The sequence below is a fragment of the Musca autumnalis genome, unplaced genomic scaffold (genome assembly GCF_047663935.1).
Source record: "Musca autumnalis isolate F117 unplaced genomic scaffold, ASM4766393v1 scaffold_1, whole genome shotgun sequence".
Classification (NCBI taxonomy): Eukaryota; Metazoa; Arthropoda; class Insecta; order Diptera; family Muscidae; genus Musca; species Musca autumnalis.
In genome coordinates, this window is record NW_027411644.1 from 63,153,716 (window position 1) to 63,177,820 (window position 24,105).

Here is a 24,105-nt window from a genome sequence, read left to right on the forward strand (position 1 = left end):
TAATTAATTTTTTGACACTAATTCTGAAATAGACGACTCTTGGAGCCATCTACACTATTGTATACAACCCTTAAAGTCATCTACCTGTATGGCAGAAAATCCTTGAGGTCGTCTACTCTATAGTAGATGACACCATCTACTCTATAGTAGACTACCCTTGGGGCCATCTACTCTATAGTAGACGATCCTTGGGGCCATCTACTCTATAGTAGACGATCCTTGGGGCCATCTACTCTATAGTAGACGACCCTTGGGGCCATCTAATCTATAGTAGACGACCCTTGGGGCCATCTACTCTATAGTAGACGACCCTTGGGGCCATCTACTCTATAGTAGACGACCCTTGGGGCCATCTACTCTATAGTAGACGATCCTTGGGGCCATCTACTCTATAGTAGACGACCCTTTGGGGCCATCTACTCCATAGTAGACGACCCTTGGGGCCATCTACTCTATAGTAGACTACCTATGGGGACGTCTACTCTATAGTAGACTACCTTCGGGCACATCTACTCTATAGTAGACGACCCTTGGGGCCATCTACTCTATAGTAGACGGCCCTCGGGGCCATCTACTTTATAGTAGACGGCCCTTGGGGCCATCTACTCTATAGTAGACGACCCTTGGGGCCATCTACTCTATAGTAGACGACCCTTGGGGCCATCTACTCTATAGTAGACGATCCTTGGGGCCATCTACTCTATAGTAGACGACCCTTGGGGCCATCTACTCTATAGTAGACTACCTATGGGGACGTCTACTCTATAGTAGACTACCTTCGGGCACATCTACTCTATAGTAGACGACCCTTGGGGCCATCTACTCTATAGTAGACGACCCTTGGGGCCATCTACTCTATAGTAGACGGCCCTCGGGGCCATCTACTTTATAGTAGACGGCCCTTGGGGCCATCTACTCTATAGTAGACGACCCTTGGGGCCATCTACTCTATAGTAGACGACCCTTGGGGCCATCTACTCTATAGTAGACGATCCTTGGGGCCATCTACTCTATAGTAGACGACCCTTGGGGCCATCTAATCTATAGTAGACGACCCTTGGGGCCATCTACTCTATAGTAGACGACCCTTGGGGCCATCTACTCTATAGTAGACGACCCTTTGGGGCCATCTACTCTATAGTAGACGACCCTTGCGGTCATCTACTCTATAGTAGACGGCCCTTGGGGCCATCTACTCTATAATAGACGACCCTTGCGGTCATCTACTCTATAATAGACGACCCTTGCGGTCATCTACTCTATAGTAGACGGCCCTTGGGGCCATCTACTCTATAGTAGACGGCCCTTGGGGCCATCTACTCTATAGTAGACGGCCCTTGGGGCCATCTACTCTATAGTAGACGACCCTTGGGGCCATCTACTCTATAGTAGACGACCCTTGGTGCCATCTACTCTATAGTAGACGACCCTTGAGGGCATCTACTCTATAGTAGACGACCCTTGGGGGCATCTACTCTATAGTAGACGACCCTTGGGGCCATCTACTCTATAATAGACGATCCTTGGGGCCATCTACTCTATAGTAGACGACCCTTGGGGCCATCTACTCTATAGTAGACTACCTATGGGGCCCTTGGGGCCATCTACTCTATAATAGACGACCCTTGCGGTCATCTACTCTATAGTAGACGGCCCTTGGGGCCATCTACTCTATAATAGACGACCCTTGGGGCCATCTACTCTATAGTAGACGACCCTTGGTGCCATCTACTCTATAGTAGACGACCCTTGAGGGCATCTACTCTATAGTAGACGACCCTTGGGGGCATCTACTCTATAGTAGACGACCCTTGGGGGCATCTACTCTATAGTAGACGACCCTTGGGGCCATCTACTCTATAATAGACGATCCTTGGGGCCATCTACTCTATAGTAGACGACCCTTGGTTCCATCTACTCTATAGTAGACGACCCTTGGGGCCATCTACTCTATAGTAGACGACCCTTGGGGCCATCTACTCTATAGTAGACGACCCTTAGGGCCATCTACTCTATAGTAGACGACCCTTGGGGCCATCTACTTTATAGTAGACGGCCCTTGGGGCATTCTACTCTATAGTAGACGACCCTTGGGGCCATCTACTCTATAGTAGAAGACCCTTGGGGCCATCTACTCTATAGTAGACGACCCTTGCGGTCATCTACTCTATAGTAGACGGCCCTTGGGGCCATCTACTCTATAATAGACGACCCTTGCGGTCATCTACTCTGTAGTAGACGGCCCTTGGGGCCATCTACTCTATAGTAGACGACCCTTGGGGCCATCTACTCTATAGTAGACGACCCTTGGTGCCATCTACTCTATAGTAGACGACCCTTGAGGGCATCTACTCTATAGTAGACGACCCTTGGGGGCATCTACTCTATAGTAGACGACCCTTGGGGCCATCTACTCTATAATAGACGATCCTTGGGGCCATCTACTCTATAGTAGACGACCCTTGGGGCCATCTACTCTATAGTAGACGACCCTTGGGGCCATCTACTCTATAGTAGACGACCCTTGGGGCCATCTACTCTATAGTATATTACCTATGGGGCCATCTACTCTATAGTAGACAACCGTTGGGGCCATATACTACATTATGGCGGCGGACACTTGGTGTCATCTACTCTACAGTAGACGACCCTTGTGGCATTCTACTCTATAGTAGACGACCCTCTGGGCCATCTACTCTATAGTATATTATCTATGGGGACATCTACTCTATAGTAGACGACCCTTGGGGCCATCTACTCTATAGTAGACGACCCTTGGGGCCATCTACTCTATAGTAGACGACCCTTGGGGCCATCTACTCTATAGTAGACGACCCTTGGGGCCATCTACTCTATAGTAGACGACCCTTGGGGCCATCTACTCTATAGTAGACGACCCTCTGGGCCATCTACTCTATAGTAGACGACCCTTGGGTCCATCTACTCTATAGTATATTACCTATGGGGCCATCTACTCTATAGTAGACAACCGTTGGGGCCATATACTCTATAATAGACGATCCTTGGGACCATCTACTCTATAGTACCCTTGGGACCATCTACTCTATAGTAGACGACCCTTGGGGCCATCTACTCTATAGTAGACGACCCTTGGTTCCATCTACTCTATAGTAGACGACCCTTGGGGCCATCTACTCTATAGTAGACGACCCTTGGTTCCATCTACTCTATAGTAGACGACCCTTGGTTCCATCTACTCTATAGTAGACGACCCTCTGGGCCATATACTCTATAGTATATTACCTATGGGGACATCTACTCTATAGTAGACGACACTTGTGGCCATCTACTCTATAGTAGACGACCCTTGGGGCCATCTACTCTATAGTAGACGACCCTTGGGGCCATCAACTCTATAGTAGACGACCCTTGGGGCCATCAACTCTATAACATACGACCCTTGAGGCGAAATTATTATTGAAAATTATTTATTGGTCCCATTATGGTGGCGGGCCCTTGGTGTCATCTACTCTACAGTAGACGATCCTTGTGGCATTCTACTCTATAATAGACGACCCTTGGGGCCATCTACTCTATAGTAGACTACCTATGGGGACGTCTACTCTATACTCTATGACCCTTGGGGTCATCTACTCTATAGTAGACGACCCTTGGGGCCATCTACTCTATAGTAGACGACCCTTGGGGCCATCTACTCTATAGTAGACGACCCTTGGGGTCATCTACTCTATAGTAGACGACCCTTGGGGCCATCTACTCTATAGTAGACGACCCTTGGGGCCATCTACTCTATAGAAGACGACCCTTGGGGTCATCTACTCTATAGTAGACGACCCTTGGGGCCATCTACTCTATAGTAGACGACCCTTGCGGTCATCTACTTTATAGTAGACGGCCCTTGGGGCCATCTACTCTATAATAGACGACCCTTGGGGTCATCTACTCTATAGTAGACGACCCTTTGGGCCATCTACTCTATAGTAGACGACCCTAACCGTTGGGGCCATATACTCTATAGTAGACGACCCTTGGGGCAATCTACTCTATAGTAGATGACCCTTGGGGCCATCTACTCTATAGTAAACAACCGTTGGGGCCATATACTCTATAGTAGACGACCCTTGGGACCATCTACTCTATAGTAGACGACCCTTGGGGCCATCTACTCTATAGTAGACGACCCTTGGGGCCATCTACTCTATAGTAGACGACCCTTGAGGCCATCTACTCTATAGTAGACGACCCTTGGGGCCATCTACTCTATGCCAGACGACGCTTGGGGCCAACTTCTCTATGGTAGACGAACCTTGGGTCATCTTCTCTATGGTAGACGACCCTTGGGGCCCTCTACTCTATAGTAGACTACCTATGGGGACATCTACTCTATTGTAGACGACCCTTGGGGGCATCTACTCTATAGTAGACGACCCTTGGGGCCATCTACTCTATAATAGACGACCCTTGGGGCCATCTACTCTATAGTAGACGACCCTTGGGGCCATCTACTCTATAGTAGACGACCCTTGGGGCCATCTACTCTATAGTAGACGACCCTTGGGGCCATCTACTCTATAGTAGACGACCCTTGGGGCCATCTACTCTATAGTAGACGACCCTTGGGGCCATCTACTCTATAGTAGACGACCCTTGGGGCCATCTACTCTATAGTAGACGACCCTTGGGGCCATCTACTCTGTAGTAGACGACCCTTGGGGCCTTCTACTATATAGTAGACGACCCTTGGGACCATCTACTCTATAGTAGACGACCCTTGGGACCATCTACTCTATAGTAGACGACCCTTGGGGCCATCTACTCTATAGTAGGCGACCCTTGGGGCCATCTACTCTATAGTAGACGACCCTTGGTGCCATCTACTCTATAGGAGACGACCCTTGGGGCCATCTACACTATAGTAGACGACTCTTGGGGCCATCTACTCTATAATAGGCCACCCTTGGCGAAAATATTCATAGCGATTATGAATCTTCACGTAGGGAGCTACTCACAAGTGAGTTGCAGTTCACTTTCACCTGCTCGAGCTATTACGATTGGGCAGGGAGGAGCACAAAAAGTGAACAAGGGTTGACAAGTCGGAAAATGGAAAATAATGGCGCGACTTGTGAACCCTTGAAATAATAATTTGTGTTACCATACCGTCATTTTTTGCACAAATAACTTTGGGATTATTAAATTCTTATTTTTTGCATAAAAAGTAAATAAATTTTCAAATTAATAAACATTTCTAGCAAGAAAAATGTCGGTTATTAAAAATCCACTGTAAAAGAACATGAATATTGGTAAAAGAAAATACAACATTGAAACAACATGGCAACATCTGTAACAGCTGTTCTTTTGTTTTGACAGATATGTGAAAATTGTTTATTTACACTGAAGAATTCGTGAAATTTATTGGAAAATCGTAAAAAAGTGAACAAATGTCGTTTAAAAACGTCATTAAATGGCTACAATAAGTAAATGTTTAATGTTGCATTTTGGGTGATAACAGAAATGGCAAGTTCTGAGGAATACCAAGGAAATGGAGTGGAAGCTGTACCAGCGATGTTAGGACATCACAGGAGATCAATGATTGGTTCAAATGAGGTTCAGCATTTAGCCAATTCCAAGAATTGTAAATACAATTCGTGAAACATCCGATATTTTCTCCAGTATAAGAACCAATTCTATGAATGCTAAGTATAATTCCTAATGCTTTCTTCAACACTTAAACCAATTTAATGAATTTTAAATACAATTTCAATAAATTTCAATTGTAATTCCAATTTTTTTTTTTTGTTCATGGCATATAACAACCGGGTTATCGACGATGACGTGATTAAGATCTCAAAATGGTTTGGATCTTTTTGGGGCAACGGTCTGGACTTATATTCCATCAAAATATTTGATTCTATTCAAGCTTGAGGGCAAGTGATTGGACATGTCATCTTTTTAGCACCAGCACCCATTTTTTCCAAGACTGCGACCCCAAAAGTTCCAAATCGTGTACATTACTCTCTCTAGGAACAACAATCGCAGACTTGGGTTGCTCCAGATTGGGTCCTTGTATATTTGTGAACCGCTTTATACAGTATGCACCGTTTTGATCTGTCCATACCTGAAAACGGGGAACGCTTTAGTTACAGTACTTGCTTGGGCGTTACCGTGAGAGCCATCCCAATCACCATCTAGTAGGTTGGCCCGACACACTAGGTCCATCAAGAATGATCTTCACTTTCTAGAGAGGAAAGCCCAACGATACAGGAGAGAACCCCTTGCTCAACAAGCATTTCAAGTAGGTTTGTATAGCTTTCACATAGTCGCAGTTTCTAATGTAAACAAATATAGTGTGAATAAAGTCCACCACAAACCAGAGTAGTTTTTGCTCAACTATACTCGGGATATTGCAGTCGTCTAAATTCTTATAGGGCAAATGTTGATAGCACCATGCATAGCACTCTTCGTCTCTAGTCATTTAACTTCAGTGGATAGTTACATCCCATTCTTGGAACTGAAGTTAGACCCAATTTTGTACCAAATTCTGAAAGAATTCAGAGATTCAGACCGAATTCGTAAAGAACTCTGAAAAAATGTTAGCGGTAAATGTCCTAATATTTGTTTTTGTCGAAAACATATTGCGATTAAAAATATAAAGAAACTCTTATCACAATAAGGTAGAATCTATTCCATTTCCAATATTTCAACCATCTTTGATGGTCATCCTCAGGGATTGGCTTTCAAAAACAAGAACATTTGTTTTATGCAACTATAAACAATATGGTAGAAATTTATAATAACAATGATATTTCTTTCTTTTTATAAGAATAAAAACAAAAAATTTTAATTCTTAAGTTGACCTCAAGCCAAAATTAAAACCAAAGAAAAAAGCGTCCAAAGGTCAACAATAACCTCAAAACATAAAAAATTTCTAATTATTTTTTGTTGCTTTCAACCTAAAATACAATTAATTATCATTACAGATACCAAATATTCGTATTTTTTAAAATAAATGACCACACTTAAATTTTTTTGTTCAACTCACTTTGATTTCGGTAGTGAGAAATTTCAGCACAAATTTGCCTCTTTTTCTCACTTTTTTTACATTTGTAATAGCTAATTTTTTCACGAACGTGAGTTTTGCTTACCCTCTTGTTGTTTATAATAAGGGAAGAGTGAGAACATAACAGCACTCACGGCGATATGATGTTTATAATAGGGGAGGAGGCGAGAAAGAGAAAACTCACGGTGAGATGCCGTTCATAATTGGGCTGATTATTTAAAAAATCCACGTTTATTGGTCAGTGAGTCCTTAAAAAATATTTATTGGTCACATTATGGTGGCGGACCCTTGGACCCTACAGTAGACGATCTGGTCCCAATCTACTCTATGGTTGACGACCCTAGGGGCCATGTATTCTACGATAGACAGCTCTTGGATCCATCTTCTCTATGGTATGCAATGGTCGCATATGACCCTTGGTGCCATAGTCTTCCATAGAGTACATGGTGACCTCTGTGGATCATCATAGAGCAGATTTGGTGACTGGTGTTATCTACTGTACAGTAGACGACCGTTGGGAGGTCATATACTCTACAGCAGACGACCCTTTGAGTCATCTTCTTTACAGTAAAGGAGTCTTGGGGTTATTTACTCTATATTAGACGACCCTCAAGCTATTCTACTCTAAATCAAACGACCTTTATTCTTCTTTACAGTAGAGGCACTTGGTGTCCGGCAGAAAGTCGGAGGTCGTCTATTAATACCCTTTTTTTGTTGTGTTAAATAGTCAAGCTACCTAATAAACATCATGGATAGATATATAATGAACGCATTCAAATATACATACACATGTGAGTATTTGCAATATAATTAAATTTTGATTAGATTAGACAAATTGTATGGCAAATTAAGTTGTAAAGAGATTGTTGAATTGTATTCTCTTTATCTCTGTCACGGTGATTCTCCCATATATGTTTAACAAACGATGTTTTTGCTGCAGTCGAAAATTTTGGAAATCTCCCCTCAAAGTGATAAGAAGGCATTCATAAAAGTATATCAACAACAGGTACTAGGTAAACATTAACACTAGTGGTAAAGGTTTTCCATATAAAACAAAATTAAATTCTTTTTGTTTATGATTTGTTATATCAGTTTTATTAATAATTGTTGTTATATTCGTTCAATAATATGTAGTATGAGTTAGTAAATATGTTGTACACATTTTGTTGTTGGGTTTTTTTTTTGTTTAATACAAAAAACAATCATTATAAATTCTAATGGGGTAGGAGAGTCTGGCACCTGGAAATGTGCCGGCATATGTATGGATATGTGTGTGTGCGTAGGTTAATTTTGTGCTTAAAGAAACAAACGTCTTGGGCGTAAGGTACTTGATTCGTTTTTTTTTTCTCACTTAAAACTCACAATAAATGCTTAGTTTATTTTGTTGCGTTAGTTCTTAATAATAAATGGAAGAATTATCATCGTCTTTTCGTTTCAAACACTCCCTAGAGCAGCCTCATTGTTTGGCCAAACGATCAGTATAGGCAGCCCATAGACGATCACGATATAGCACAGCAGCCTTTTCCAAAGATTTGGCAGACATAATACCACGTCCCACAACAGCAATATCGGCACCCTTTTCCTTGACCACATGTTCAGGGGTATTGTACTGTTGACCCAAGGCGTCGGAGGATTCATCAATTTTAACACCTGGTGTCAATTGTATCAAACCGGGGAATGCAAAACACTCGGAAGATTGACACACCATACCGGCAACAAAATCAACATCAGCTCCTTCGGTGGCAATTTTCATGGAGGCCTCCTTGTATTTGTCATTAATTAAATTTCCTGTTGCCGACATTTCACATAATAGGAAGACACCTCTTGTCTTGGTGGCAGCACCATCACCACTGAGACCAGCTTTTAGACCGGAAATAATACTGCGTCCAGGCAATGTATGTGCGGTTACTAAATCTGCCCATGATGAGATTTTGTATAGACCCTTGGCATATTGCAGTGAGACGGTATTACCAATGTCGGCAAATTTGCGATCTTCCATCAAGAGGAAATTGTGTCTTTTAGCCAAGGCGAGCAAATCTTGGACAAATTGTTCATTGAAATCTTCCAAAATGTCAACATGTGTTTTCAGCAAGCAAATGTAGGGACCACATTTATCGGCTGCTTCTAGAACTTCCGAGCATTTGGTGGCATCAGCTGCTAAGCAAAGATTTGTTTTCTTCGACGCCATTAAATTGAATAGCGTTTTGGCCAATTCGCATTTAGCCAAATTGGCACGACTTTCAAAGGGAATTTTGGTGCGAACAAAGTCGTTAACTGGAAAGGGAAGGATACAGAAAGGGATCAATAAAAAAGTAACAAATTAATATAAACTTATAAGAAATAAATGTGGAGACTCTAGCACACTCAAAACATAGGACCATCTACTCTACTGCAAATGACCCTTGAGGCCATCTACGCTATAGTAGACGATCCTTGAGGCCATCTACTCTACAGTAGACGATCCTTGAGGCCATATACTCTACAGTAGACGATCCTTGGGGCCATCTACTCTACAGTAGACGACCCTTGGGGCCATCTACTCTACAGTAGACGACCCTTGGGGCCATCTACTCTACAGTAGACGACCCTTGGGGCCATCTACTCTACAGTAGACGACCCTTGGGGCCATCTACTCTACAGTAGACGACCCTTGGGGCCATCTACTCTACAGTAGACGACCCTTGGGGCCATCTACTCTACATTAGACGACCCTTGGGGCCATCTACTCTACATTGGACGACCCTTGGGGCCATCTACTCTAAAGTAGACGACCCTTGGGGCCATCTACTCTACAGTAGACGACCCTTGGAGCCACCTATTCTACAGTAGACGACCCTTGGGTCCATCTACTCTACAGTAGACGACCCTTGGGGCCATCTACTCTACAGTAGACGACCCTTGGGGCCATCTACTCTACAGTAGACGACCCTTGGGGCCATCTACTCTACAGTAGACGACCCTTGGGGCCATCTACTCTACAGTAGACGACCCTTGGGGCCATCTACTCTACAGTAGACGACCCTTGGGGCCATATACTCTACAGTAGACGACCCTTGGGGCCATCTACTCTACAGTAGACGACCCTTGGGGCCATCTACTCTACAGTAGACGACCCTTGGGGCCATCTACTCTACAGTAGACGACCCTTGGGGCCATCTACTCTACAGTAGACGACCCTTGGGGCCATCTACTCTACAGTAGACGACCCTTGGGGCCATCTACTCTACAGTAGACGACCCTTGGCGCCATCTACTCTACATTAGACGACCCTTGGGGCCATCTACTCTACATTAGACGACCCTTGGGGCCATCTACTCTACATTGGACGACCCTTGGGGCCATCTACTCTACAGTAGACGACCCTTGGGGCCATCTACTCTACAGTAGACGACCCTTGGGGCCATCTACTATACAGTAGACGACCCTTGGGGCCACCTATTCTACAGTAGACGACCCTTGGGGGCATCTACTGTACAGTAGACGACCCTTGGGGGCATCTAATCTACAGTAGACGACCCTTGGGACATCTACTCTACGATAGACGACCCTTGGGGGCATTTACTCTACAGTAGACGAGCCTTGGGGCCATCTACACTACAGTAGACGACCCTTGGGGGCATCTACTCTACAGAAGACGACCCTTGGGGCCATCTTCTCTACGGTAGATAATCCTTGGGGCTATATACTCTATAGTAGACGAACCTTGGGGCCATCTACTCTACAGCAGACGGCACTTGGGGTCATCTAGTCTACAGTAGACGACCCTTGAGGCGATCTACTCTACAGTATACGACCCTTGGGGCCAGCTACTCTATAGTAGACGACCCTTGGGGCCATCTACTCTACAGTAGACGACCCTTGGGGCCATCTTCTCTACGGTAGATAACCCTTGGGGCCATCTACTCTACAGTAGACGACCCTTGGGGCCATCTACTCTACAGTAGACGACCCTTGGGGCCATCTACTCTACAGTAGACGACCCTTGGGGCCATCTACTCTACAGTAGACCACCCTTGGGGCCATCTACTCTACAGTCTACGACCCTTGGGGCCATCTACTCTACAGTAGACGACCCTTGGGGCCATATACTCTACAGTAGACGACCCTTGGGGCCATATACTCTACAGTAGACGACCCTTGGGGCCATCTACTCTACAGTAGACGACCCTTGGGGCCATCTACTCTACAGTAGACGACCCTTGGGGCCATCTACTCTACAGTAGACGACCCTTGGGGCCATCTACTCTACAGTAGACGACCCTTGGGGCCATCTACTCTACAGTAGACGACCCTTGGGGCCATCTACTCTACAGTAGACGACCCTTGGGGCCATCTACTCTACAGTAGACGACCCTTGGGGCCATCTACTCTACAGTAGACGACCCTTGGGGCCATCTACTCTACAGTAGACGACCCTTGGGGCCATCTACTCTACAGTAGACGACCCTTGGAGTCATCTACTCTACAGTAGACGACCCTTGGGCCAGCTAATCTCTAGTAGATTGGTCAGTGGTTTCTTGAAAAATGTTATTTAAGGAAACATGCTTATTGGTCAGTGGGTCGTTGAAAAATGTTATTTAAGAAACATGCTTATTGGTCAGTGGGTCGTTGAAAAATATTATTTAAAAAATCCACGTTTATCGGTCAGTGGGTCGTTGAAAAATATTATTTAAAAAATCCACGTTTATTGGTCAGTGGTTTCTTCAAAAATATTATTTTAAAAATCCACGTTCTTTGGTCAGTCCACGTTTATTGGTCACTGTATGGTGGCGGACCCTGGAGTCATCTTCGTAATAGAAGAGGTGCCTTATAAAGAATACTTGGGATCATCTTCATTAAAGTAGGGGTCTCTATGTCCGACGGCCTTAGAGGCCACCCACTCTATATGTTTAAGTATCCTTATCATTCAAATTAATCTATGGAATCCTGGGTCATCCTCACCTTTATAAACAATTGGAATACAAAACAAAATAAACAAAATTCAAAACGATATTTCAAAATAAAATCTGTCTCGTGTACACTATTAACCCAATTTCTTTAACGTAGCATGTTGTTGTAGATCGTGTCAATGACACGATAAGATTATTAAGCACGTTGTTCCAGATGAAATTCTTTAAATAGAGGCACATAATAATAGTAATAATAGTGAATGTCGTCCGCCGGCTGGCTATGAATCTTCGTTTCAAATCATTATTGATGGCATAAAGTCCAATTGCCAAAACTTGTTTGTTTTTCTTTTCATAAAATATGTTTATACATATGTATGTAGAATATATACACTAACAACAACAAGCACATTCAGACAGACAATAGGCTGTTTGTTGTCGTTCTATGAAATGGTTACATAAGAAATATGACCATTAAAAATGTTGTTAATGATATTTAATCTTAGTTCCCAAGAATTATTGTTGGAACCATTCGAATCCTATTTGTTTATAGTTTGATTTGCAGTAGTACCGATTACACGTTCAGACGTTCATATCTTTGAATGGTTTCTTATCACTATGTGATAAAAGATTTTGATTTAACAACAGTTTCTAAATAAACGATTTTAACTTTTAGAATATTTCCAGTAAAAGTTTTTTTTTTATACTTACCAACTTCCTTTTTACTTCCCAAGAAATTGCCATCAGCATCAATTTGAACGGCAGCAATATATTTAGCGACAGAGTCAATAGTTTCCTTTTGAATTTTACCCGCCTCCAATAGGGTATTCAACAAGAACGACAATGTGAACAGGGAGTGCATGCGTACCGAATGTTTTGCAATATTACCAACACCACCCTGTTCACGGTCAACGACAACAACTGCATCCGTCACCACAATACCTTCACTTTGTAAATCTTTTACAGTATCCAAAATGCTTGAACCGGATGTGACGACATCCTCAACAATCAGACACGTGTCACCAGCACTGTAAATACCCTCAATCAATTTCTTGGTCCCGTAGGCTTTAGCCTCCTTGCGACGCACCAACATTGGAATGTTTTGTTGCACCGAAACAATAGAAGCCAAGGGCAAGGCTGTGTAGGGTACACCACAAACATGTTTGGCATTCAAATTATGTTCCTTAATATAATCTTGTATCAGATTAGAGACAGTTTGCTAAAAGAAAACACAAAAGAATAGACGTAAATGTAATGCTTTTATATTTGCCACAACAACAAAATCAATCTATAGTGGGTAGAACAACTCGCTTACCATAACTTCTGGATAGCTGACAATAACACGAAGGTCAAAATATACCGGCGAGTTAATGCCCACTTTCATTTTGAAATCACCAAATTTAAAGGCATTGATTTCGAACAGTTTAAGCGCCAGCGCTTTCATGGTTTCTGCATTTTTGGCCAACATTTTTCCACAGGTGTATGATTTGATTGTTTCGTATGCGGCGGTCACCTTTCTTTCCTTCTATGCGATTCCCTCCTATTATTTATTATTCCGAGGTGTACAAAAAGAGCCTTTGATTCTGTCTGCTTGCTGTTAGACGACTAATATCCGCACACGTTTTTTTATTCTATTCTGATTCTGTGTTCCCCACTTAACATTAATAATAACAAATTAATGGCGCGACTGATTTTCAACGACTGCGAGAATGAATTCAAGGGAGCCGAGAGAAAGTCAACAAAAACATGTGCTTAAAAAGTATCTTTTCTGAAAAAAAAGTGACACTTGTCTTTAGAAAAAGTGGCACAAAAAGTAAAGCACACCATACACTATCAAATTGGCTTGTCAATTGTATGTGTGAATGATGTGTGAGTTTGAAATGGTTGAGGAAAATCAAAATAGTTTTGATTTTCAAAATAAACCCCAGTCAATCCGATGAATATGGTTTATTTTCAAAATTGTCCAAAAGCAGTTTTGAAAAAAATAGAACATTTTTGTTTGGAAAGATATTAATGGTCTGTTCCTTTACTTATAAAAATGGTAAAACCTGCAAAAGTAGTAAAAGTTGTAAACTGCTCCCATATGAATTGTATGGTGTCAGAAGTAAAGGAACGCTTTTCGAGTAAAAAGTGGTAAAACTTGAAGATTCTTGCACGTAATAGCCCGTTTAGACTATACCCTTATACGATGATAAATGGCCTGTTCCCGTACTTTATAAAGTGGTAAAAGTCGTAAAAGTTGTAAAAGTCGTAAACGATTTTCATATAAATTTTGTGTACGGGAACGCAAAATGTGTAAAAGTGGTAAAAATTGTAAAAACTTTTTAGTTCTGGAACAGAGCTAAAGGGCATTATCTCGATTTAAGTGCTTAATCCACCCAAATCCACCCTGATTTACCATACAAAATTAAATTAACTCAAAACTTGGGTTTGTTTTAAATCGAATGTTAAATCGAAATTTGATATACAACACTGCTTTTTGCTCCTAAAAATGCAACTATTGCACTCTGTACCAATATTGGCAACTATGTTCATGTGTCGTTTATTTACTAGGGTTATGACTTTTTGACCTTTTTTCTCAAAAATGATTTTCTGTAGCGAGAGTGAATGAACTTTTTGCCTATTAATGCCAAAAATAAAAACGTTCATTCTATTTAATTATTAAAAATGGTCACGCGCAAACCACTTTGAATTTTTTTTTTTAAATCCTATGAAATAAAAAAAAATTTGCACCAAATTGTTTTCCTGTTGCACGAATAAATGACGTTTTGCCTATTAATGACTAAAATAATTTTTATTCCATTTAAATATTGAAAAAGTTCCCGCACAAACCACATTCAATTTATGTGATACATGGAATAAAGCTATATATGATATTGTTACGGAATTAGATTTAACTAATCTCCGTGTAGACGTTGTTTTATTCCCCGATACGATTTGTACCAAATAAAACAGGGTTCGATTTAGATTACGTTTCTACAATGCTTTATTTACTTTATTACACTTATTCGGAGCTGACTGTTATAGCTAAGTACACAGCTTTACTTTACTTCTTTACTAGTCGATGTTTACACTTCGGTATAAAATTCACAACTGCTCACTGTTTGCCCGGCAACTCAAATTTATATGCCCACATTTGTCGTTTGGAAGTATCTAGAGCATGCATCTGGCAACATCGAGAAGCCAACTAACAACAAACACACAGACGCACACTCGCACCTAGCGAACAACAACAACACACATATACGGGATACAAACACAGAATACAGACATGACGTAATGGACAAAGTAAAGTACAACAAAAACAAATACTGGGCGATAATTGAACGATTATGGCAAAACAAATGGAAGCAAAGGCACATTAGTAACATGTAAAGAACTAGAATGATGAAGATAATTCTACATGGTAGTTGTTGTTGCTTAAATAAAATAACTGCGTAATAAAACGTTACGTTACAATTCAAATTTTTAAATTAACGGAAATTAAACTAATTTAACATAAATCTATCAGTTACATTCGTAACAATATCATGGTACAATAATACAGGTAGTATTATCATGCCAGCTGATGGTAACATAATGTGTCAATTGCATTGAATTGATGTCAAATTTTGACATCTTATGTTGCCAACAAATGCAGATGCGGCTACCTGTGTATTTGTACCATGTATGATATAAAATTATATGTATATAATAATATGACGATAAAGTTGGTGAGAAACAAAAGCTTATGTCATTCTGGATATGTCGTGTGGCTTTAACGATTGTTTTGAGTTATTTATGCGCTTAAAGTGACTCCAAAATTTGTTCCAAAAAGCTCATCTGTAAAAACATAAAAAGCTTTTTGTGCATGAGCTTTTTTCTATCGAATCACCTTGTAATTAAGATTTTATCTAATCTTATGCAAAAGCTCTCATCAAAATATGACGCAGGGATATGAGGTTGTAAAAAAGTCATAACCCTATTATTTACATTTTTCAAATAACTGTAGACACAAACACACAAAAACAAACAGAAGCGGAAGAATAGAAAAAATATTAAATAAAAATAAAATGGAAGTAGCTTTAATTTAATATATGGCCTGTTCCCGTACTTTATAAAGTGGTAAAAGTCGTAAAACTTGTAAAAGTCGTAAACGATTTTCATAGCTTCGTTCCCGTACTTTTTAATGGTAAAACTCGTAAAAGAGAGAACTGCAAAAAATTTGTTCTTACACACAAGTTTTCTGAAATAGTTCGGGAACGGAAAAATGGAAAATACGTCAAAAAAACTGGAACAAATGTCAAAGTCGGCCTATCAGCCAATCAGACGCCGGCAAACATGTTACTATTTTTTTACTCGCCCAAATTTGTCGTGTAAAAAGTTTTTAAAGAGAGCGTCATTCAGCGCCATTTTTGTTTAAAGAGAAGTGAACATTTTACAACTTTTTTGTGTACGGGAACGCTTTTTCGAGTAAAATGTGTAAAAGTCGTAAAAATTGTAAAAACTTTTTAGTTCTGGAACACAGCTCATATAAATTTTGTGTACGGGAACGCAAAATGCGTAAAAGTGGTAAAAATTGTAAAAACTTTTTAGTTCTGGAACAGAGCTATAAGTTGTAAACAATTTTTCAGACTATTTTGTGCAGTATTCCATTCCATTTTTAATGTTCAAGCAATTCTTTTTGCAAATTCGCGTATGTATACGTAAACAAAAATCAGCTGACTGGCATCTTATGCTAAGTTTACATTTACGAAATCCACTCGATTTCAACTGTCAATTCCATAGCTCAAACGTCAAATGAAATCTCATCTGGATTTCATTTGACGTTTATCCTATGGATTTGACAGTTGAAATCGAGTGGATTTCGTAAATGTAAACCAAGCATTATAACATTTTAGTAGACTAATAGGGCGTTTATACTATTGAAGGTTAACCCACTCGGTTTTATAGATCCAGTGGGTTAATCTTTTCCGTTTACATATACCCTTTTGTGGGATTCAAGTGACAGGTGATGTTTGTTTATGTATACATACACACATAAAATGTAAACAAATAAGAAAATATTTTTTAAAGAAGAAAAATTGTGGGCACGCTACAGATTATTACAGAACTGTCTACAACAACACTTAAGACAAACTGTATTATAGCTTCACGTATGGACCGAGCAAACTTGCATACGGAGTACTAATTAATTGCTGCATAAATGGTTGATGAAACGTCCTGGAAAGATATATGAACAATGGGAAGTATTGGCAGGAACCCGGAAATGTGAAAAATTGAGACCCAGTCACCGCATTAACAGACGGACGGAACGGAAGGCTCTCATCGAGTGTTTTTTATGTACGATCCAGGAGAATCAAACTTTCACTCGGGGTACCAATTAATTGCAGTATAAGTTGGACATCCGGTTGTCAGCGTGGTGCAATGGTAAGCACGTCCGCCTTGCATTTAGATTCCCAGGCCGAACAAAATCATACTTTCCAAAGCACAGTGGTCGAAATCCCTGATCTAGCGGCGCGAAATTAATAACTTGGAAACGAATGAAGATATCTTTCTAAAATTTTGCACAAACTCAGCCTGGGTAATAATGGACTAAATATGGACAACATCGGCTAATATTTTGGTATAGCCCCCATATAACGGCACCTCCTGGTATTCGGTATTTTTAGGGTCACTAAACTTTTCCACCAAAAATTGTGGACATATGTCTACGTATGAGTATACCAACAATGTAAAACTTTTCTATAAGTGCTGTCGTAAGGAATCGACCATAAAAAGTTGGTTCCATTTCATTGAGCTAATATGAATCGGCGTGCACTCATTGATATGAGAGAAGTCTCCCGTGTCTCATAGGGAATTTGTATGGGAACATATGTATGAATGTATGTTGGAATTCGATTTTGATGGCACCGCTGAATCGACATCAGCAATATTTTATTTATTTTATGCTATTTTTTATTGTTTACCTTTATTTATTTTATGTTTAAAAAATAAAATAGATAAAATTGCATTTGAATTTGATTTTTTTTATTTTGCAAGAAAATGTTAATTATACATAGACAATGTTACTGGCATGGTACAAATACACAGGTAGCCGCATCGGCAATTGTTGGCAACATAAGATGTCAACATTTGACATCAATTCAATGCAATTGACACATGATGTTACCATCAGCTGGCATGATAATGCTACCTGTATTATTGTACCATGGTTACTGGTCATATATTGTGGGATGGATTGGTATGTAAGAAATTTAAAAAAGCTTTAATCGACATTTTAAATAATTTCTAGTAAGATGTTCCAAAAGCATATCGTCACCATAAATGCCTAAAGACGTAACTAACAAAACCATAAGTTTAGAGAAGAAGCTAAAAACGTTATGAAATGAAAAACTGTTTTATAGAATATCAATCTAATGCGGTGAGTATTTGGGGTACAAAGACATAAATACAACAAGATAAGACATTTCTTTTGCTATCATTCTTCAGTGAATGGCTTTTGAATTTAACATAATGTTATGTTACGATATGGTGATATAACATTTTTTTCTTTTATACATTTTTACGTATTTAACCGAATTTACCGATCCAATTGACATGGAATTATTCTTGAATAGATCCTTGAATTCATAAATTTCGTTTCTGATACCATTACATGAAATGTGCATCCTTGGTTGCGATTTTGAATTAACTGCAACCTGTTAAGGGTAATGTTTCTATACAAAGTTTCGTAAACATTTTTTTGTTGCATGCATTTTGTCAGGTCTTTATTACTTTATGTCTTTGTGGGGTATTATCAATCATGTAAAAATGGGAGTATGTAATGAAACCAAAACCGCGTGGTTGTCTTCGGACATTTATGGTGACGATATATTTTCCTCCTATTCCAATTGCTTCAAGTTTCCATTGGTAGCTGGTGATTATTAAGCATCTGCTGATATTGTGGGCTGTGCACCAAAGTGGTGGCAATTGATTATTGTTGTTGTAGCAACGCAAATATGTTCCTTCGTATATTTTATTTGGCTCTGGTTCTTCTATACCCTCCCGTCCTCAGAGCGGGATTCTGGCAGGTTTAAATATTCTTCCACTGCGTAGCGCTAACATTTGCCTGCCTCACTGGCGTCGCATAGCTTATCACAGACCGGTCCATTGCTTTGTAAGAGGTCAACAAGGTTTCCTTGTCAGCATCGCAAGTGATGCCGGTCAGCCACTGTAGAACAAGTGTTAATCGAAAATAACTGTGCCTTGCGCGGACGAGTAAAACATGCTATCGATTGTTAAACACAATGTTTTGGGATAGTTAGTGGTCGGAATCGGGACACCATTGCCTTCAGTGGAAGCCCTTATTTCTGTCGTCCAAGTGGTGAACAGTATGACAGTGGATTTAGTGGTTGATATTTTCATATTGTTAGATGGAAGAACTGTGCCGACAGAGAGGTAGAGACTTCACACCGCCATGTTTCACTCTACGGTTCTGGACTTCTTGGACAAACGACTGGCGTCCACACTTTTAGTTGATTATTCAACTTTTGAAACACAATTGGAGGGTAGTCTTTTCCATATCCTCGTTCTGGTTCAGTCCTCTACTGATGTGGTGGATATGATGTAGTACCAAGCATTTTCCGTATCCATGTTGTTGTTGGACAACTGGAAAATTGTGGCTTCTTGTTGTTTCTGCTGGTTTTTGAATGCCAAAATTTTTATACGAGCTCCAACTTTTGTGACTTTGCTGTAGACTTTTCTATAAAGAAATAAAAGTGTTATTTTATTTTTCTAACAATAAATATTTATTTACTTACCTCTTTACGTCCCAATATTCCAAAAATTTCTTTCTGTTTTTATTAATGTTTTTGCGTGTGGTTTTGACAGAGAACAGAGATCATCAATGAGTTACTTGCCCCCGTAAGCCAATTGAGCACGCACAAGTTTTTTGGGCCTTTTGCTATTTTAACGCATGTGTTTTCTCGCACTCGGTATTTTTTCCACCACCACCAAAAATACTTGCGACGCATCAAGTCCGTTGCTTGTGCGTAACAAGTAAAACAAGTATTCATCATATTTTGCACTGTTACAAAACTCGCAATCGTAGATAGTTTGCCAAGTGACTTAGCAAGTGGAAGCACACACACAACACTACAAAAAATAAACAATTGTAATTTTATTTGTTGTTGTTTCGTTTGTGTATGCTTTTCTTTATTTGCTTGGAATGTTATGTGTGTTTTTGCATGTTCTTTTAAAGTTTGAAAATCAGTGATCTTAGCTCTCATTCTCTCGGAGAGCAAAAGACAATCGGTTGAATTACAAGGGTTGAAAACAATACTTGATGTGCAATGAGCAAAAAAGTAAGACAGAAATTGTTATTGCGTATTTAAAACTACTTGGCAAAGCATACGCAAGTGTCAAAAAATATCCATTTTTAAATAACTTATTTTTTGAGTGGCTAGCCACACTCGTACATATTTTGAGAATGGCAAGCAACACTTGCATTTATTTTTTAGAGTAGCAAGCCGCACATACGCTTGTTTTTCAGCATGTGGCTTGTGAGTGTCAAAATCAGCTACTTGTGCACTTCTCTGACAGAGAAACCAAAAGTAAACAAATAATTTGTGAAAACGATTGCAACTTTTCGTACATTGGGAAATGGGTTGCATTTTTTTGTACAAAAACAGTGCTGCATGACATTAGTATCAAGATTTCATGTAGGATCTCAAGCAAATCCGGTCATGAGAAGATTTAAATTTATATGGTAAATCTTGATAAATTTGGTCAGATTAAGCAATTAAATCCTGATAATGAAGGTTAACCCCCCAAAAAGCTCTAATATAAACAGCATATAGTCTACTAGGATTTGAAAGTTGGATTTAGAAATCGAGTCGATTTAAAATGACTAGTCTAAACGGGCTATAAAGGAACAGAGCTACATTGATTAGTCCCAATTTACATTAGGCGAGTTTACTTGCGGCAATTGTCAGTTTGTAGGTGAGAGAGGGTGCTGAGAGGCAAAGGGTTACCATATGCTTCACCTCCCTCTCCTACAAAATGACAATTGCCGCAAGTAAACTCGCCCAATGTAAATTGGGACTTTCTGACAAGGAAATTTTATCGGCAGTGAGATTGTAACTAGGCGTTTACACCAGACAGTTTGTCTTCAAATACAACTCTGATTTACTAACACATACATACATTTGTCGTTTGTCTCCCAGCTGTCCATCATTTTTTCATAGACAGTCGGGTCGACAAATTTTTGCCATTTTTGTGAAAAAGAAGTGAGATGATAATTCAAATGTGCTGAAAACAAAAGAATATGTACAAAAACAAAATATGTGAACGGAAAACGAAAAGGAATCGATGATTTTCATTCATAATTTTACAACTGTTTTTGAAGTTGTCTGGACGCCTACGTCACACAGGCAAGTTTTGGGTGTTTGACAATCAATACATGAACTCACCTGTCCTGTCATTTGTAAACGAACCCAGTTGTTCAAAAAATAGCAATTGTCTACTTTGACATAGTTATGTAAATAGTTACTCATTGATCCTGGTTACTTTACACCCAAAAATGGCACACAAAATAGCCTATAGCCTGCTTTTGTTTCTGGAATGGGCTTCCCTGCCTAACATGTCAATTCACTAGTTACTGGTAATGCGGAGTGCAATATATTGACTATTTTATAGACTACCGATGGATAGTGTAATCAACAATGTTTCTATCTTGTAATCTCTTTTCAAAATTATTATTTCTCTTTTTGAAAACAAAATAGAAAAATGTCAATTTAATTAAATTTTTTTCTGAATTTATAAAAGACGTATTTTGATGCCTTGAAATGCAAAAATTTTTTGTTAAATGAAGATACAACAAACGTGAAGAACAGAAGAATATTTGGAAAGTATCGATATTTTTGGGACAATAGATTTTTTTATTATCTCATTACATTTTGTACATTTTATTTCAGGTATTTCTGAATTATCTGAAGGACACTTGAGATGAACATTCCCAGGACCAAATATACAGTTCTAGTTCATGGATTCACACACAAGTTTGAATAACAAGAATCAAAAGATTAACATTAAATTGTCCTTTGTGATATATGTACGTATATATACACGTCATGTAATTAAATAAAGCGTGGTTAGCGCATATATAGATTAACTGTTATAATTATATTTTTAAACTGATATAATATCCTTTACACGTTAAGCATTTACCCATTTAGCTGATCAAAACATACTAGTCATTTTGGCTATTATTTCTAACTATCGATTTAACTGGTTACTGGTAATGCAATGAAGGGACAATTGAGTTTCCCAAGACTATCCAATTACCTGGTTACTGGTAATGCAATGAAGGGAAAATTGACTTTCCAAGACTATCGAATTGCCTGGTTACTGGTAATACAATGACGGGGCAATAAACCCCTCCATATGACACCCCCATGCTAAATTCACCAGTCTATAACATTGCGAGTAGATTGGGCGGTAACTAGGGGTGTTTACCAGTAGCCAGCAAAATTGCTAGCTATTCCCTAGTTACCCGAACAACTGGGAAGGGTTAGTTGGTGCGGCAGTGAATATGTGTGAGTGTATTGGTATTTTCGAACTGTCACTTGCATGTGTAAACGGGGGGTTATAGCTATATTACATTAGTCTGTGTTTAGACACACAAATTTCTCGGGAAAGTAAATTGAGTTTTTGGGAGAGAGCGGAGAGGAAGGAGCTCCTCAACACTCTTTCCTACCCCCTATTGCCTAAAAACTGAATTTACTTTCCCGTGTGTCTTGTGACAATTCTTTTTAATGCGGAGTTGGTACAAGGTGGTTTCTGCTGCGGCTTAGCTCGTCGGACGGGAGGGGTTATTTTCATCCGCAAAACTGCACATTTAAATATTGTTTGTACCATTTAAATTCAAATATTTTGTAACGGAATTGTGGAAAAAGATAGGATCTAATAGAAGAAAGCGTGAAGGTAGTAGTCCAATATAAATTATTCTTATTAGCAAACTTAACCATGAATGCAAATCAAATTTCCAACTTTGATGAGGTTTCGGTGGAATACCTCTGTGGCTGCCCACCCCGTATGACTTAGAAGCCATCCATGGTATTTTCTAGCCATTTATTGTTTTTGAAAATACCCCTAATTATAACCCATTTATTCGACAATCACATTCAGTCCATTATTTTAAATTATTTCAAAACATGTTTATTGTTTTACTTAGTAACGATTTCATTTTATAGTACATTTTTCAAAATTTTTCATGTTTCTTCAATCTTCTAAATTATTTCAATATTTTATATTATTTTCTTTTATAACTTACAATATCTATTTATATGTATTTTATTTTTGCATGCAAATAATATTGTATTTTTTTGTATACAGGTTTTTTTATCTACCATACAAAATTGTAAAAATTTTAAATTATTAAATTTATTCGAAATTTATATTATTTACTTCAATATTAATTTTATGAAGAATATATGGCAAACTAATATTTATAGATTACTTACAATTTTGTATGATATTATGTTACACATTTTAACTTTTTATTATATTGTATTTTTAAATTATATTGTTTTGTAGTGTTCGGTTTTCTTAGGTTAGGTATATAATATATAAAATTTATTTTTTTATGTTGATTTATAATTAGTTCATTTCTTTTTTTGTGGACAATATCTTCATAATTAAGTTTTTGTTATTTATATTTTTTGGTATTGTATTGTATATTGCAAATGCCTAAAAATATACTTTAAATCAGGCTACAATTAAATTCTCAATAATTTCTTTTATTTGCTGCTATTTGAGTATATTTGAGCCAAGTGCTCAGAAAAATCTATTGTATCATTAGATATAACTGCAAGTTTCTCATTTTAGGTAATTTTAATGGCATTTTATATTATATCTAAAAACGAAACTTTCTCAAAGCAATAGTTTTTTTTTTGATATATGCCTTTATAAGATTTCATATGACAGTTAATATAAATACTGTACAGATCTTCTTTGTGGGTTGTTGTACTCACTCAATCTCCATTTACCCTGGTGACAAAAAGTTGCAAAATTTCTAGTGAAGTTCTCTCGGGAAAAGTGAGGTTACCGTATGCTTCGGTTTTGGTTGTGGCAATTGGTGTCTCAATTTTGGGAATGATAATTCCCAAAGATGTGGGGATATTTTTGTTGGATGATAATTCCCAGAGATGATTCCTAAAG

The 24,105-nt window shown here is 39.1% G+C and overlaps 1 protein-coding gene across 2 annotated transcripts in view; it reads right to left on the bottom strand.

Moving 5' to 3' along the window:
* Positions 1–8,105: 8,105 nt before the first annotated feature.
* LOC141399680 (uridine 5'-monophosphate synthase-like) overlaps positions 8,106–24,105 on the bottom strand; it is a 117,867-nt gene continuing 101,867 nt past the window's right edge. Inside the window, exons 1-4 of one of the 2 annotated variants that reach the window (XM_073978866.1) lie at positions 14,920–15,024; positions 13,241–13,693; positions 12,637–13,144; positions 8,106–9,313 (exon numbers count right to left, since the gene is read on the bottom strand). In XM_073978866.1, the coding sequence (XP_073834967.1) occupies positions 8,496–9,313; positions 12,637–13,144; positions 13,241–13,393 (1,479 nt within the window). In that variant the 5' untranslated portion in view covers positions 13,394–13,693; positions 14,920–15,024 and the 3' untranslated portion in view covers positions 8,106–8,495. Of the gene's footprint in view, positions 9,314–12,636; positions 13,145–13,240; positions 13,694–14,919; positions 15,025–24,105 lie in introns of those variants that run through there. The other variant, XM_073978856.1, reaches the window with a different exon arrangement.